The 17128-nt window shown below is 33.7% G+C and overlaps 1 protein-coding gene across 1 annotated transcript in view; it reads right to left on the bottom strand.

The window, feature by feature from the left end:
• Positions 1 to 3192: 3192 nt before the first annotated feature.
• The window catches only part of STRAP (serine/threonine kinase receptor associated protein), a 21956-nt gene continuing 8020 nt past the window's right edge, over positions 3193 to 17128 (bottom strand). Inside the window, exons 3-10 of the mRNA XM_001363774.5 lie at positions 13309 to 13390; positions 12285 to 12357; positions 10971 to 11067; positions 9910 to 10047; positions 8375 to 8511; positions 5317 to 5466; positions 4621 to 4686; positions 3193 to 3754 (exon numbers count right to left, since the gene is read on the bottom strand). Of these exons, the coding sequence (XP_001363811.1) occupies positions 3693 to 3754; positions 4621 to 4686; positions 5317 to 5466; positions 8375 to 8511; positions 9910 to 10047; positions 10971 to 11067; positions 12285 to 12357; positions 13309 to 13390 (805 nt within the window). The 3' untranslated portion in view covers positions 3193 to 3692. The remainder of the gene's footprint in view (positions 3755 to 4620; positions 4687 to 5316; positions 5467 to 8374; positions 8512 to 9909; positions 10048 to 10970; positions 11068 to 12284; positions 12358 to 13308; positions 13391 to 17128) is intronic.

The following is a 17128-nucleotide window of genomic DNA, read 5'->3' as shown; positions in this document are numbered from 1 at the left end:
TGGGCTGCCAGATGCCTCTAACTCATTAAATTCATTTTCCTATACCACCTTTTATATAAACTTTATATATATGATCAAAAATATATATGACTTTACCAAACAAGGTAGCTAAGAGTCTTAAGATTTATTGACTGAGAAATCTGGAAAGAAGCCTTACAGACAAGTTCAAGCATTTACTAATCATTTATTATGTGGACTGTGATAAGTACTGAGTATTCAATACCAGTCTGCCCTCAAAAAGCTCACAATCTAATGAGGAAGATAAAACAACAATGAACAGATTATATTACAGAATAAAATGGAGATAATCTCAGAGGAGGCACTAGCATCAAGGGTGACCAGAAAAGGCATAGAAGATGGGATTATAGGTGTGAGCTGGAAGAAACAATTGAAGGCAGGAAAAGCAGGAGGCAGAGATAAGGCATGAGATACAACTAGTGAAAATGAACAGTTCAAGGACATGGTGTTGTGCCCAAGGAGAAGAGGGTCACTAGATTGTAGACTTTATAGAGGGAAATAAAGCATAAGACCAAGAAAGGAAGGGCCAGGTAATGAAGGGCTTCGAACGTTAAAAGTTCTGGGGCAATGGAAATAGGTCTTGATCAATGATACTTGTAAAACCCAGTTGAACTGTGCATTGGCTATGGGAGGGGGGAAGCAAGGAGGGGAGGGTAAGAACATGAATCATGTAACCATGAAAAAGTATTCCAAATTAATTTTTTAAAATTTGTAAAAAGGTCTGGGGAATGCATGTGGGAATTTTAAATTTAAACCAGAAAATAATGGGGAGCCACTACACTCTGATTAGACCAGAAGACAGATATTGGCTGAACCTGGTTTTTTATCATTTCCTCCAACTTTTTTGAGACAAATAAAAGCAAAAGCACAAAGAAAAAAGAAGTACATAATTATATCATACATCTATTACATAAAGATCTCCAGCAGGAGGCCAACTACCTCGTAAGTCAGCCAGATAAGACTTTTGGATCATTTAAGGTAAGTTTTCCTTACATCAAACCAAAATTTCTTTACAATTTCCACTCATTGCTTCTCTGTAATAAGGCAACGTCTTCTACATGACAGACCTTTATTTAAATATTTGAATATAACTAATGTTACCTTAAGTCTTCTATTCTCAAGCTATACATCTCTAGTTCCTACAATTAATCTTCATATGGTTACTGATTCCGTCAACTTGAGAGTCTCTCTTGGAATGGTTCACAAACCTGTGCTAATTTTCCATCAATAGCATGGCACACAGCAAACCTAGGAAAGCTTATACTAGATTCAAAATACAGCAAGATTTCAGAAGGTAACTCTGAGCCAAATCTATTGAGATTTAATAGATACACGTGACGTTGGGTTCAAAACAATTTCTCAATTACAAAACAGGAGTTTATCTCAAAAACATACTTATTTTTGCATGGACTGCAAACTTAATATGAATTAATTTTTTCCATCCCCACCTCCTCAGACTATTGATTTCATTGTGGGGCTGGGAATTCCGTGTGGAAACCCTCTTCCATGAATGAGTTGCCATTTTCTGTTACTTAATCTAAGAGAATAACTTGAAGCATTAAAAGGTTAACCTTGTAACATAAGGCATATCAGGTCTTAGTGCCTCTGAAGCTCATCCTTTACTGCTTCAATATGAATTAATTCTGTATTGACCACTTGTGTCTGTGGGCAAGTCACTTAAACCGTCATTTTCTCATCTGTACAATGAGGTTGTGCTAGAAAACATCTAAGGTCCCTCCAAATCTAAAACTATGTGATATATTAACCAGAAAAAAGGTATGATCTTAAGCTATAAGGGATATAATGGAAAGGACCAAAAGATAAAAGTTATAAATTCTGGCCTTGGTCAGATATTTGGAGCCTTGTGCTTATTTCTGAGCTCATTTTAGGAAAAACACTGACAAGCTAGAGACCATCCAAATCTGGGTGACAAGTATGTCAAAGGGTCTCAAGACAATACCATGAGATTCTATTGAAGGAAAATGCTTCAAGAGAAAACTTGCTGATTCCTGGAAGAGGCTTACCTTGATTTTTGTTCCCAGGAACAGAACCAAAAATTAATGGATGAAAGTGCACTGCTTATCTGTGACCATAGATCTGGATGGGTTGGGTAGCCCCTTAGAGGGCACTTACTATCACATAGGGAATGCAAAAAACTTGAACCCAGGTCTCCTAACCCTAGATCCATTGTTCTTTCCACAACACTATTAAATTTCCTAATAATTGGAGCAATTAAAAAAAGATGTGGCCTACCTCAAGCTGATAGGACCCTCCCTCAGTAGGTTTTCAAACAAAATCTTTAAATAATCACTCACCAGGGAAGTTAAAAGATTTTCATAAAAATATGGAATGGATCTGATGAGCCATGTCTTCATTTATCCATTTAACCGTTAATTGCTTTTTAATAATCATGCCCTTCTGCCTTGAGGCCTTGATGAACTCAGCCCGAAATCCTCTAAGAGAATTATGTTGAGGTATCAGTATCTAGAAGCTCCTTCCATTTGGACCTTTGTGGGGTATCCTCTGTGACTCACAAACATCTGTGGCAAAAGCCCATTTTATAATTCCCTTGTCATCTTATACCTCACTGCTAGAAGTAACCACTTTAGCTGTGTTTATTGAGGTATTGTATAGGATCTTAGCATATCAAGACACACTGCTGCAGGGGAGCTTTTAAGGCTTCACTTTGCCTTAAAGAAACCAGACTTACTTAACTTCTGGTTCTTAGTTTCCTCAACTATAAAATAAGGAATATGAAAGAATGGCATCCCACCTCCCCCCCCATGGTTCCTTCTTTACCTAAACTCCTCTTTATATAAAAGATCTGTGAATAGGTTTAAAGGGACCCTAACAAAGCCACTGGAAAAATAGTGCTTAACTTTACAATAAGTAATCATTTAAGAATTCAGTTTTGTTCCTTCACCTGAAATGGTACAAAATATGTATTCTGTAAAAGGTAGTTCTCCTTTCATCTAAATCTTTTATCTATAGCAAACTTTGAAAAAACATTCACCAAATAGTTAACTGTCTTTAAAAATTTGAAAAACACATTACTACTTTTATCTTGGTTAAATAGAAATAACTTTAAATACACTCAAAAGAAATGAAAAACAATTTTCTTAATTCTGTATTTCTGAAATTCACATTTCCCCCATAATAACAAAAATATGAGACTGTTGTAGAGGCATTTTATTTAGACAACTGAAAACAATTAGATGTTCAGAAGCAGTGTACAATGAAAGAGAAATCAAACCAAATACTTTATCATGTACTCCCTTCTTTACAACTAAAGCAAAAGTCTTTCTGCTTTTAGAAAAAAAAAGTCAGTAAAATAGGCCATTACATTTTTTTTCTCCATAATAAAGTAAAATGGCTATAAGAAATCTAATTGAAATAGGAGAAATTGGATGTTGGCTTGCACATATTCATTCAAAAAGGCAGTAGGATAATGGACTAAATGAGCACAATTCTACTTGCCATCTTTTGATATTCTCAGTTTTCACTTAGCGACAACACCAAGTTAGTTCCAACAATGGAGCTAACTATCCCAATCCCCATCATTTACTGCCCGTGTTTGCCTTATGTAGAGGGTAACTCTGTAAGGCTTCTAATTGCTGCTTGTTTGTTTTAGTCCACATGTTGCATATCATCTGTGGTATATGCCAGATAGATGCTCAGGCCTTCACTTCAGGGGTTGAGCTATAGATGGAATCTGAATTTTCTGAGCCAAGATCCTCTGTAACACAAAACAAACAAACAAACAACTGTAGAGAAGTTCTTAATATTATGTACACAAGTTTATACAAGCCATTTTGAGGATTTTTAAAAAAATAAAAACCCTTACCTTCCATCTTAGAATCAAAACTAGGTTCCAAGGCAGAAGAGTGGTAAAGGCTACGCAATGGGGGTCAAGTGACTTGCCCTGGATCACACAGCTGGGAAGGGTCTTGAGGTCAGAGTTGAACCCAAGACCTCCTGCTCTGAGCCTGACTCTCATTCCACTGAGTCACCTAGCTGCCTCCCATTTTAAGGATTTAAATTCACTTAGAATCATAAGAATTTTAGAGGCCTTGCAACACAACTAGTTCAAGAACTTAAAATAAAAACCAAAATGCAGGACTTTATGTTTGTTGCTATTAAATTTCATCTTAATTCAGCTCATTATTCTAGTTTGTCAATATCTTTTTGAATCTCAAATGAATTAAGTCAACATTTTAATTATTCCACCCAGCTTAGTGCTATTTACAAATTTAAATTTGATGAACATGTTCTCTATGTCCTCAAGGAAGTTAAAAAGATGTTGAACAGAACCAGAAGTAGGACAGAGCACACTAAGGAACCTCACTAAAGATTTTTGCCCAGGATCCCTATTCTATCCCTGTCAGTTATGAATTCACTTCTCTATCTGCTACCTATTCTCTACACATACTCATTTTATGCTAATGAAAACTAAGCAAAGAATGCTGCTCTGAGACATTTAATGTTCAATCCTCAAGATTCTCTATCTAAATATGAAACTTAATTACAAAGCCTCAGTGATATTTAACATCTCACTGACTTTAATAAAGCATCTGATTCAATTAAAATAAATTAAAATGATACCTAGTTCCTCTTCTGTTGTCTCTGGAAAACTGATCTTCGGTTTTGCTAGCTCTCCACTCTCCTCTTCTGTGGAAACAAAGGCTTAAGTATTAAATAATGTTAAAATTGATTTGTCAGTCACTAGAATTTTCTATTACTTTTTAATAAAAATATTAGACAAAGACTGTGCCATACAAAGCCTTATGATGAAATGCTACAAACAACAAATGAGTTCTAGTTACTAAAGAATCAAAAATAGCATAGGATGCCTTTCCCTCCAAAAATATCATGTGGTCTCCAACAGCTATTTGAAGAGCAATAATTAAAGAATCTTGTTACCAATTGCCAGTTTTTTTAAGGTCCAAAAGAATCTTGGGCACACCCAACCCAAAATTAGAATAACTGTAGATAGCAACATGTTAAGATTATACTGGTAAATTTTACATACACATACATATATATAGAACATGTCTATGTTTTATGAATAGATCCTACAGTAGATCAATTTAGAAATATATCATAATTGACTATTTTTCACCATTATGTGGTTAAAATTTTTTAGAAACAAGAACAAAAATAGGTTAGAACATGTGGGAGATTCCTTAATCCCTTTTACTTCTTTAAAATTATTAAGTTATATTAGATCTATTCTAATAACCTATTTTACAACAAAAAGCTAGGATGTTTAATGCCAAACATTTCAGATAAAATTCTTACCAGGAAGCACACATTTCCAAAGGCCATATGTTTTCCCTACCACAGTCTGCCATAGTCTCAATGTTCCATCCTCAGAACCACTAGCATAAAGTTCTCCATCAGCACTAAACCTCACACAGTGAATAGGACCAAAGTGCCCTTTATAGGATTCTGAAAAAAGAAACATTTGGTTAGATCATTAATTAATGAATAGGTAAAAATGGATAATCTATGGAGAAAAGTCTATTAATTATAAAGCTGGAGAGAAGCACTGAACTAATTTTTAAAATTTACAAATACTATTATACCCTGCAAAGTTGCCGACAATGGTATATTGTTTGTTCCTCAAGTTTCTCTTTTTGAATACTTTTACAAATTTTTCTGACTAGAGATAGCCTGGACAGCTTGCTTCTAACTAACCCTAACCAAGCAAGAAATAAGTCTTCCCATCGAGGAGAGGACATCAGTAATAGGTTAGAATGTGGATCTAAGTGTAGACAGTTCTGTTTCTAGGACCTCCCTATTCTTGATCACTAAGAGTACTGTTAGGAGGAGCTAGGTGGCTCAGTGGATAGAGAACCCAGTCTGGGTTCAAATCTAGTTTCAGACACTTCCTAACTATGTGATTCTGGACAAGTCACTTAACTGCAATGGAATAGCTCTTACCATTCTTCTGCCTTAGAATCAATCAAAGGCAGACCATAAGGGTTTTAAAGAAAAGAAGAAAAAGATTACCACCTAAAGCTCTAGGAAACAAATTCCAACTATGGCCAAAAGAGAAATCCTTTACTCTTTTCATTTCATTTCAAGACTCTTCCAGCTCTAGGCTCCCATCTAATAAAAATTAAAATTAGTGCTCTGACAATTTTAGTTTCTTGAGTCTAGTGAGCAACAAGCTTAATCTAGTAATGTTGCCAATTTCAGATACTTCCTTAAGTACAAATAAGTTCTAGTTATTTCCTGCCATAAATCAAGTTTTCAGGTTTTTCCTAACCATTATCACATTTACAATGATGCTCCTGTTCTCAGTTTGCTCAATTTCAAAGATCTAAGACCATTTTTTCTCTCTACTAATCTCATCAATTCAACAATCCACATTAGTTTATATATTATTTTAAGACTAAGGTTATTATTCAATTTTAATTTAGAATGGTATTTTGGAGACATCAGGCACTCAAATAATTGCTGAATTAATTTCTATATTCACAAAAAATTGATCCAACCATACAAATACCCTGAATTCTTTAATCAGAATACATCAATAAAGAGCAAAGTCAGCAGAAAGACTGGAGATATAGGCTCAAGAGTTAAGAACTACTTGGGCAAGTCAAAACTTTTATGTGACTTAATTTCTTAATCTATACCCTATCTTAAAACAAAAACTGTTGCGTTAAACACCATTATAGAAATTCAAGGAAATAAAAATCATGAAAAAAACAATTAAATGTTACATAAGTTTTCTCACAGTAATCATAGCATATGGGAAAGGAAAGAATAAGACTAAATTTATAACTCTAAAATTCTGTACTATCTTCTCCACAATTATAATAAAAAGCCCAACTATTCATTTCTATTTTTCCCTTTTCTATGTCCACCCTTAAAATGGAACTACAAAAGAGTAAAAGGCTGGCAGGCAAGATAATAAGCAAATGATACAAAATCACCGAATAAAATTCCTAACTGAAGAAAAATTTAAAAAAGATAATAGCACACACTTATGACTTATTACACTCTTGATGTGTTAATCTAGAACTAGATGGGAGCCAAAACTAAATAAATCAGTCTTAACTACTATTTTTTAAAATATAGTAAATTTGGGGCAGCTAGACAGCACAGTGGATATAGAACCAGACTTGGAGGTCAAACCTTCCCTCAGATACTTCCTAGTCATGCGACCCTGGGCAAGTCATGTAATCCCAATTGCCTAGCCCTTGCCACTCTTTTATCTTAAAATTTATACTAAAATGGAAGGCAAGGATTTTTAAAAAATACATGAAATAGTGAATACTTAATCAAAGAGAGGTATTTTCACATAATGAGGTCACATGCAATGTGGCCCCATATTTAAGAAAATCCTACTGCCTGCTTTTCAATTAATATGCTAATATTCAATTAATAGTGTCCAGAAAATAAAATAACAATAGGATCCAAAATCCATTTTTTAAGAATTCCCATTTTGTAAACTAAAAAATTTTTTGTGATATCATCTTAATACGTCAACTATCTGAAATTCAGAAACATAAAAGGATTCTGAGCAATCCAAAAGGTTAATATCCTCCTATACCAGATTAATAGAAAAATTCAGAGTCCATTATTTTACATCCAGTTGTAACAAGTATGGGAAAGTGAATGATGTACTAAAAAAGATGTGTTGATAGCATCAAGAAGTTATAGATCAACAGAAAAAAAAATACCAAAATTGAAACAGTTGAAAAAAACACTGATATGGTATTTTAGTACTGGCATAAGCCAACTCCCCAAACTTGTCCCCTCTCCCTCACCTACATCTCCTACCCACACACTAAAATGTACCATAAGGGCATAGCATAGAACACAATCCAGTACAATGTTTATAATGCCAAGGGATGAGAGAACTGGCACTTTATAGGGCCCTATAAGCATAGCCTGCTTTTGCTCCCATTTTACCCATGAAAGAACTAAGGCTCAGCCAGTTTATGGGACTTATACAAGGTACATGGCTATTACCAGGAGGAATTCAATCCTTTTCTGACTCAAATTCTAGAGTACTACCTACTATATTATATTGCCTCTTTAATTCTGAATTTAAAAGGTGAAATTATATTTGGTATATTCTGTTTAAGAAAGTGTCACTGTTTATTTGAGAAAACAGGTTATTTCATAAAAATTTCTGTTCAAATGACAAAAAACTTAAAATGCACTGGTGCTTAAAAAGATAAGCCTATTACCCAGTTACCCCACAATATTATCTCTATGTGAGTTTTCAACTAATTATAACTGGGTAAATTAGCCAGTTACATATGCATATATGCATACAAATATATGTAAATATATTTTAAAATAAAAGATAATTCCAACACTTTTTTAAAAGATTACTTACCTAACTCTTCTCCACTATTATAATCATATTTATAAAGCTTAAAATCTTCACCACCCGCAACAAGAAATTCTTTTTCAGGATGAAGAGATGCAGAATTAATGGGAGCAGGAGCTTCAAAGGATTTAATTGGCTCCAAACTAAAAACAAGAGAAAGAAGCATAAATGTAATATGTACAAAGAACAAACTATATGCATAGAACAAAATGTTTTGTAGCTAATGATTTTTTTTAAATGCAAGTTTTGTCAAACTTCTTGTCAATGTAATTGTCATTTACTTTAAAAAAAGACTGCATTGGTATAAGAGAATCAAAATTGTAAACAGAAGAGTCCACAGTTGAAAAATGAAATCAAATGAAAATCCACGAAGTGTAACTATAAGGTTATCACATGGATTTTCTTGGGTGACTTCTGAAAGCAAAGAGGAATAATCAGAGGATTAATACTGAAACTTTGCTGTATCAAAACTTTCAGAATGGAGTAGTCAGCCTTGGGTTGCAGTTGTGTTAAGTACATACACACTGTTTCATTGTTAACAGAGAATACATTGTAGCATTTGGATTGCAACTAATAAAGAATAGGAGGCCATTTCTCTGAGAATAACATTGTTTATTAAGGGGGGAAGGCAATCACATCAATAAAGAATGGATCTTTTCCAATAGCTTCCTTCCAGGAAGGAACAGTGTCCTCTTTCTGACTGGCATGACAGATCAATCTTAGAAACTCCCCTGGCAGTTCCCCTTGTCAGATATTTAAGAGATGGTGGACTTTAGAAACCTCTAACTCCTCCCTCAGCACTTCATCACAGGGCATGTGAGTCTGCTTTCCCCAGACCCATCTTATTTTTCACCAACCATCTTACTTTTAAAGGAGTCAAAATTCAATAGCAGGAGAGTTCATATTACAAATAAATAAGAAGCAGTTCTCCATCCTGCCTTGACCAAAAAACAAAAGAATTCGGCTCAGTGAGATACCTTGAGGCCTGTTAGTAATTACTTTAGTTTGGAAGTTGGCTGACCTTCAGAACCCAAGGTTTACAAAAGGCTTCTCATAGAAATAATACAACTCAACATTAATGTTCCTCAACATGACCATTAAAAAAAATATAAAATATCAAAATCAATTTGTTAATGAGATACCTTGTGTTAAAATAATTTATGCAAATAATATCAAAACCAAGAAGTTTTTAAAATCACAAAATATTTAAGATAAAAAATGTTCACAATCAAGTAATTGAAGAGCAACTATCCAATAACTTAGTAACTGACAGATCTATCAAATAGTAACTAAGAGTGATAGCCAAGAGTTAAATTTAAACAAAAAGTACTTAAAAAAAAAAAAGAAACATGAGCCAAGTTTCTCTATATATATATTTGGAGTCGAAAAAGATCCAAAATGGAACCAAGTTGCTCATTTTGAAAATATATTATTTTGAAATTTTGAAATAAATAAAATCACACATAGTCCCTATATTACAATTCCAAGTCACCCAATTTCTTTAAAGGAAAATGTGAAAAAGCATTATTAATATGACATACCTTGCTGCACTATGAAATGCAATAGATCTCCCATAGGTTATTACCAGAATCTCTCCTTCAGGAATATATTCCATACTGCTAACTGACATATTAAAATTTAGAGACTTTACTTCTGTCATCGTTGCTCTATCCCAGAGGCTATAAAGGAATTTTTAAAAAAGGAGGCAGGTAAGAGAAAGCTTAGGTAAGATTTACATAACTACCAAAGTTATCTGTAAGATACAAACATAACTAGTATAACAAATTTATGTTAAGACTGTAACTATTAATACAACATCTTATGTTTTTTACAATACTAAGTCAGCATTATTGGGTAATATAATTTATTAATCTTTTGGTAAAGTGAACTAAACTATATTGTGCCAATGCAACTGAAACCTAACCTTTTTAAATCACTAACCAAGAAACTAAAAAGCTAAGTTTTTTTTTTTAACCCTTACCTTCTATCTTAGAATCAATACTGTGTATTGGTTCCAAAGCAGAAGATGAGTATGGGCTGGAAAATGGGAGTTAAGTGATTCGTCACACAGCTAGGAAGTGTCCAAGATCATATTTAAACCCAAGACTGGCTCTCAATCCACTGAGTTACCCAGCTGCCCTCTAAGGTTTGTTTTTTGTTCAGTTACTCATAAAACAAAAACAAAAAAACTGTTCTCAAACTTGATAAGAAATTCCTCCACCTAATTACTCAAATGTAATGAGTAAAAAAATTCTTATCAATTTCTTCATACATTTATTTTCTTTACAGTGTACACAGTACAGCTAAAGACACAAAAATCAAACAAAAGTACTCAACAGGATGTGAAGTCTATATAAAAACATAAATGAAATCAAATCATGAAAAATATATAATTCCTTATAGCAAGGGTTCTTAAATTTTCATATCATGGACTCATAAATCCCTTGGGCAATCTGGTGAAGCTATGGACCCCTCAGTCAGAATGTCTTTAAATGTCTTTAACAAAAGATTACAAAGGAAACTATTTCAAAATATGGCTATAATTTTCTTAAGCTGATGAAGTCTTAGGTTTAGAATTCTTGCCTTTTGGTAGAGTACTCACCGGACAGTTTTGTCATCAGCTGAAAGAATCTGTGTATCATCCCTACACCACAAAGCCTTTTTAATACCAGAGGTGTGACCACTGATTTCCTTAGGTTCTTAAAATAGGAAAGAAGAAATATTAAGTAGGAAAAGGAGTTGATATTTCTTTAAATGCATATTATATTTTATTTTTTATAAAAAACTTCTCAAAAACCCTATGAGGTAGCTAGTACAGGTATCATTACCCTCAGGCTTCAAGAAAAGTTGTGATTATAGAGTCCCAGTATCCAGGGCTTTGATATCCACATTTCAGTCATCCCCAGTCAACCCCCATGCATGGCCTCCTGCAATGCTTGCATTCACTTTTAACACCTTCCCCCTCTTTGAAAATGTTGAGGGGAAAAGGGGAGAGGAAGCCACAGAACACTAAGCAGAAGAGCAAAAGCAAAGACAGCATATAGTACTGTGTGTGTGTCCTATTCACAGTAGGTCTTAGAACATATCCCCCACAGATACAGGGCCATACTATATTCATATTGAACCTTACAAAGCCTATGTTATTAAATTATATATTATTAAATTATTCCAGTTAATAACTGGGCCAACACATGTATTTGTCTTCAATATAGCATATAGCCTGTTTAATATCACATGTGTGATGACTATTTGAGGCTCAGTAGTTTAATAAAGAGAGTATTGGACTTGGGAGTCAGGAAGAACCACTAGATTCAAGTGTCATCTGAGATGATAGCTCTATAACTCTGGACAACCCACTTTGGCTAGGTCTCAATTTCTCCATCTGTAAAATAAGGGGGTTGGATACAATAATCTCTCAGGTTCCTTTTGGCTATAAATCTATAACCCTTTAATTCAGTTCTCAAATTGTTAAGTAAAAAGTATCTATATCTACACACAAGCCCCAACACCACCAGCACTCACTGTAAAGAGAAAGCACAGTATAGCTAATCTCAATGGATTTGATTCCTAATATTAAAACATAATGGTTGTGATCCCAAGCAACTCCTTAAGACTCAAAATCACAGAACAGATTTCTTTACATTGGAAGTCTCTTCAGAATTTTATATGTTGAAACCAAGCAGAAGAGGAACAATTTTTTCCAGTCCTACATATCTTTAAAGACCATAGACAACTATCCCATCACCAGATGGGAGAATCATCTCTGGTTGATTCAATTAACATTTATTAAGTGCCTATTATTTGAAAGCAAAATTAGTTGATATTGCCTAACTCTCACCACTCTTCTGCCTTGTAACCAATACTTACTATTGATTCTAAAACAGAAGGTAATGGTTTAAGGAAAAAGTGGACTCACCTGCTTCAGATTTGTTCAAATCATATATGCGTAAAAGTTTATCCTGTCCACCTGTCAACAGATAGTTACTATCCTGAAAAAACAGACAAGTAAAAAATTAATAATTTTTTAAAAAATTAATAATTTTTTAAAAAATTAATCTTCTGTATTCCTTTGACATTTTCCTCTAAAACTAAGTTCCTCAAAATAAAAAAAAAATCACAAGTCATAGTTGCATAAGTCAAAAAACGGAATACTGTCAACAGTGCTGCTCTTTTAACCTTCTCCTATGTATTCCACTCTTGTTGCCTTTCTTAAAGTACTACAGGAATCCTTTTTCTCTGACCTTGACCTTGACTCCCTCTCAACATCTTTTTGCTCTGGCACCAAATCTCCCTCATTTTCAAAACACTCTTGCTAAAGATTAGATAGAAAAGATCTCAAGAAAATCATCAGTTAAAAAAAAAAAGTTTTAAAAACACAAATATCTGACCCAGGTAATGTTTGGTTTTAATTCTGCTAGACTACATTGATATAAGGGAGGATTTGACTCTAATTGGCTTGGTTTGGGTTGATGGGATAGAAGAGAGATAGAAATAAAGGAGTTATAAAGGAAGAGTTAGTAAGTTGTAAGAGTTATAAAACACAAAAGATCTAAGAAAAAAAGTAAATACTGAAGAAAACAGAAAAAGATAAGGAAGACATGCACATGGCAGTTTCTAGTATATCATATTAAATATTACATATCCCTTTTTAAAAGTGTGAGAGTAAAGGTTTATATTTGTTCAGATACTTCCTAGCCATCTAACTCTTGGGCAAGTAACTTAATCCCAACTGTCTATCCCTTGCCACTCTCATCTGCCTTGGAACTGGTATTTAGTATCAATTCTAAAACAGAAGGTAATGGTTAAAAAAAAAAGCGCCTATATTTAATCATTTATGTGGTAACTCATCATTGCTTTAAAAATGTCTTATATTAAAGACAAATCATGATCTGCTTTCTAATATTTATCTGGTTCCTTAAAATAAAAATAAATTAACATACCTGAGTGAAATCCACACTCTTGACAATGTGTTTATGAGCCAAGGTCATCAGTTCATCTCCTGAAACAGCATCCCACACTTTGCTTTAAAGATAAATAAATAGATAACTTGTAGGATGGAACAAATTCAATTATATGAATGTAAGACAAAACTAAAACACCAAAGTTTTAAGTTAATACATGATATAAATGTTCAATGCAACCATAAGAGTACTTTATTAGTGGGTATAGATTTTTACTGGCCTATGAAAATATTTAGTCGCAGATAAAATGAAATACTATGATTTTAATTTCTCTATGAACTTTAGTATATTTTCTATCGGATCTTATAGTTAATATAGGAACTAGAAGACAAATGATTTGAATTCTACATAATCTCAGGCTCATAAAGACATTCCAGAACCAACAGAAGAAACACAAGCAAGCCACACATACAAACACACACACACAAAAGCATTAACAAACAAATCAGTTTAGATGGGCGCTTCAGATAACCCAAGAGAAGTTCACTGAATGAAGACTCAGTCACAGGTCAAATTCCTCCTAAATACAGGATTATGGAATATGACTTTATTATTTGCTTTGAATTGTGAATTCTCTGAATTTTAGACATAGTCAAATATACCCATGAGTAACAAACATATAAGCTCCTTGAAGGCAAAGACTGATGGGTTTTTTCTCTTTATATCATCAATGTTTCAGTGTCTAAGGATGCTGCTGATTGATGTGTTTTAATTTTTTGTTCCTTGGGTTTTCCTCATTTAGGATTGAAGTTTCTTGAAGAAAGGAACTGTGTTTTGCACTAATGATTATATTGAAGTTAAAAGAATCCTTAGATGCCATCTAGCTCAACTTCAAAGAAGATAAAAGGCCAAACATCTAAGGTTCCTTCCCAAACTAAATCTATAATCCTAATGACCCCCATTTTACTAAGGAGGGAAAAACTGATCCCCAGAGAAATGATTCCTTAAACTCAAGCTGAAGATATCCGAGATCATTCAGGCAAACTCATTCAGGCAAAAAGATGAGAAAACCAATGCTCAGATAGTATAAGTGACTTGCCCAGTTATCACACAAATAGGAAGCAAATCTGGGATTCAAATCCAGTTTCTGATTCTAAATCTAGATCCTTTTATGAAATTCTACAGAACCTATTTGTAGGCATTCCATAAATGTTTAATTAATGGGTCTTTTCTGACTATAAAATCCCACGACTCTACCATTTAAAAACACATCCATTAGAACATCAACAACAAATGATATTTAAGTTGTCCATGCTATGGATCTCCTTTATGGAAAAGAAATATGGAAAAATTAGTATACTACAAGTCAAGAGACCTGTGTGTTCTAGTTCTGTCTCTGTTACCAACTGAACCTGGGAAGATCTCTTAATTACTATCAGGCTCAGTTTCTTTCAGTGAGGTCAGGCTACATAGTATCGAAAGACTTTTGAAGTTTAAAAACTTATAGAATTTAGGATTCTTTATGTTTTAGCAATGGAAAAATCACACTACTGTCACCTCAACCATATTAATAGTGGAAATGAGATGTGCACCCAAAGTAACTATAACAAAGTAGAATTTGACAAAAGGCAAAAAATTAAAGTTACGATTAGTTTTATTTCTTCAAATCTATGTAAAGTTTCTGTCTGCCCAATTGCCCTGTAAGATTCTATAAGACCACTATTTTATACCTTTCTGTATACAGATGCATAGCATAGTGCTTTGTACTTTGTGAGTATTTGATACTTTTGCTGTTAATAAGGAAAGAAACTTAACTAAACTTTAAAAAAGATTTTAAAGTAGAAATCAGAAAAATCTCAGTTCATTATCTAGTAGAAACTCATGTTCCTTTATAATAGTGATAGAATGCAGCTGCCAGATTCTCATTCCCTGGAATATTGGTGTTTTTTTTTAAATGATGTCTTAAAGCAATGGTGTCAAATAGAAACAAAGCCACTAAACTATATATCAGATCCCTACTGCCTAAACACCCCTAGTGATACATATTGGCATTGTAATACTTATTGGGAGAGATGGGGAGGATATGAAAAACCGGGGAATAATGTGAGGTTTGTAGCAGGGTATAGGATATTCTTATATATTTCCTTTCCACAGCATAAAAAAAAAATAACCACTTGTTAACATTATCAATGCTCTAGTTTATTTTTATTTTGTTAAATGTTTTCCAATTACATTTTATTCTGGTTTGGCCAGTACTCGAGTATTGCAGGACTCCATGCAGCATGTTTATTATTAGCCCATGTTATAAGGTATGGTGCCTTGCATATAGCAAGCATTTCATAAATGGGGAATTGAATTGTACATTGTATAATTTTTCTCTTCAATTGTGAGATACTGCTGTAAATAAAAGCCTTAAAGTCTAGTAAGAAAGAAGATTCATTCATTCAAAACATAAAAAGTATTATGCAATGAACTGTGCCAGATATTGGGAGAAATACAAAGCTAAATAAAGTACAAGCCTTGTCTTTAAAAAACTTTAAATCTAGGGGGCACCTGGGTGGTTCAGTGGATTGAGAGTCAGACCTAGAGACAGGAGGTCCTGGGTTCAAATATGGCCTCAGACACTTCCCAGCTGTGTGACTCTGGGCAAGTCACTTAACCCCCATTGCCTAGTCCTTACCACTCTTTGGCCTTGAAGACAATACACAGTATTGAGAAAGAAGGAAGAGGTCAATGAGTCCAACCTTCTAAATTTACAGAGGAGAGAAATGAAGTCTTGAGATGTGCTTTGCTGAAAATCCTACAAGCTTTAGGCTTTTTATCAGGGATAAAAATGTCTTCTGACTCCAAATTCAGCATTCTTTCCACTCCCCCCACCCCCCAGGATTGGAAATTATTTTGTTAAAAGTAACAATTTTAAAAAAGAAAAAGGCCTTAAATATGGATTATGCATTGCAACTTGTTATACAAAGTAGGACTTTAAGAAATGTTTTTATCTTCTAACAAAAGAACTTGAGATGGTGACCAAGTCTCAGGACATGTGCATCCCTTAATTTTTTACTCACTGGAAAACACTCCCAAGCTCTCATTAATCCATTTTAACAATCCTACTATCAAAGTTACAAATAAAAAAAGTGGCATACATTGCAATTCTACCACCTAAATTAAAATGTCTTTGTTGAAACAGGACACTTCAGATATAACAATCCATTTGTTCTTACAGGAATGAAATAAGGAAAATATACCCCTCATTTCATATACAAAGAAATACAAGTAATATTCTTGAACCAATTCTACCAAATGTATTGATCTCTCCCCAACTCACATCATTTAGAAGCCTTCTGCCACCATCTCATCTCAACTCTACTTCCAATGAAATCATTCAACTAAAACCACTCTCTCCAAAGTTACCAATGATCTCTTAATTTCCAAATCTAATACAGTTTTTACTTGGTCCTTATCTTTCTTAATGTCTCTATAGTTTTTGGCATTATCTTATAATCTTTTTCTCACTGATACCCTTCTTTCTAGATTTTCATGACACTACTCTCTCTCATTTTCCTTCCACCTGAATGACCACTACTCAATCATCTTTACTTAAGTTTTATCCAAGTCAAGCCTAATTGGAAGAGAGATTTAGTATAAATAATTTTTTTAATATTCACTTGTTGATCTTATCAGCTCCTAGAGATTGAATTACCATCTGTGTTGATGATTCTTAGATCTATTTATTTATCCAGCCCTATTCTCTCTCAATCACCAGACTAGCATCTCCAACTGCATATTAAACATCTTAAGTTCAACATGTCCAATATTGAGCCAATTATATTTATATAGGAAATTTCCTTATTACAACTGA

This window comes from Monodelphis domestica, chromosome 5 (assembly GCF_027887165.1).
Source record: "Monodelphis domestica isolate mMonDom1 chromosome 5, mMonDom1.pri, whole genome shotgun sequence".
NCBI classification, from domain to species: domain Eukaryota; kingdom Metazoa; phylum Chordata; class Mammalia; order Didelphimorphia; family Didelphidae; genus Monodelphis; species Monodelphis domestica.
The sequence above is the reverse complement of the archived record's forward strand: the minus strand, read 5'-3'. Positions and strand labels throughout refer to the sequence as shown.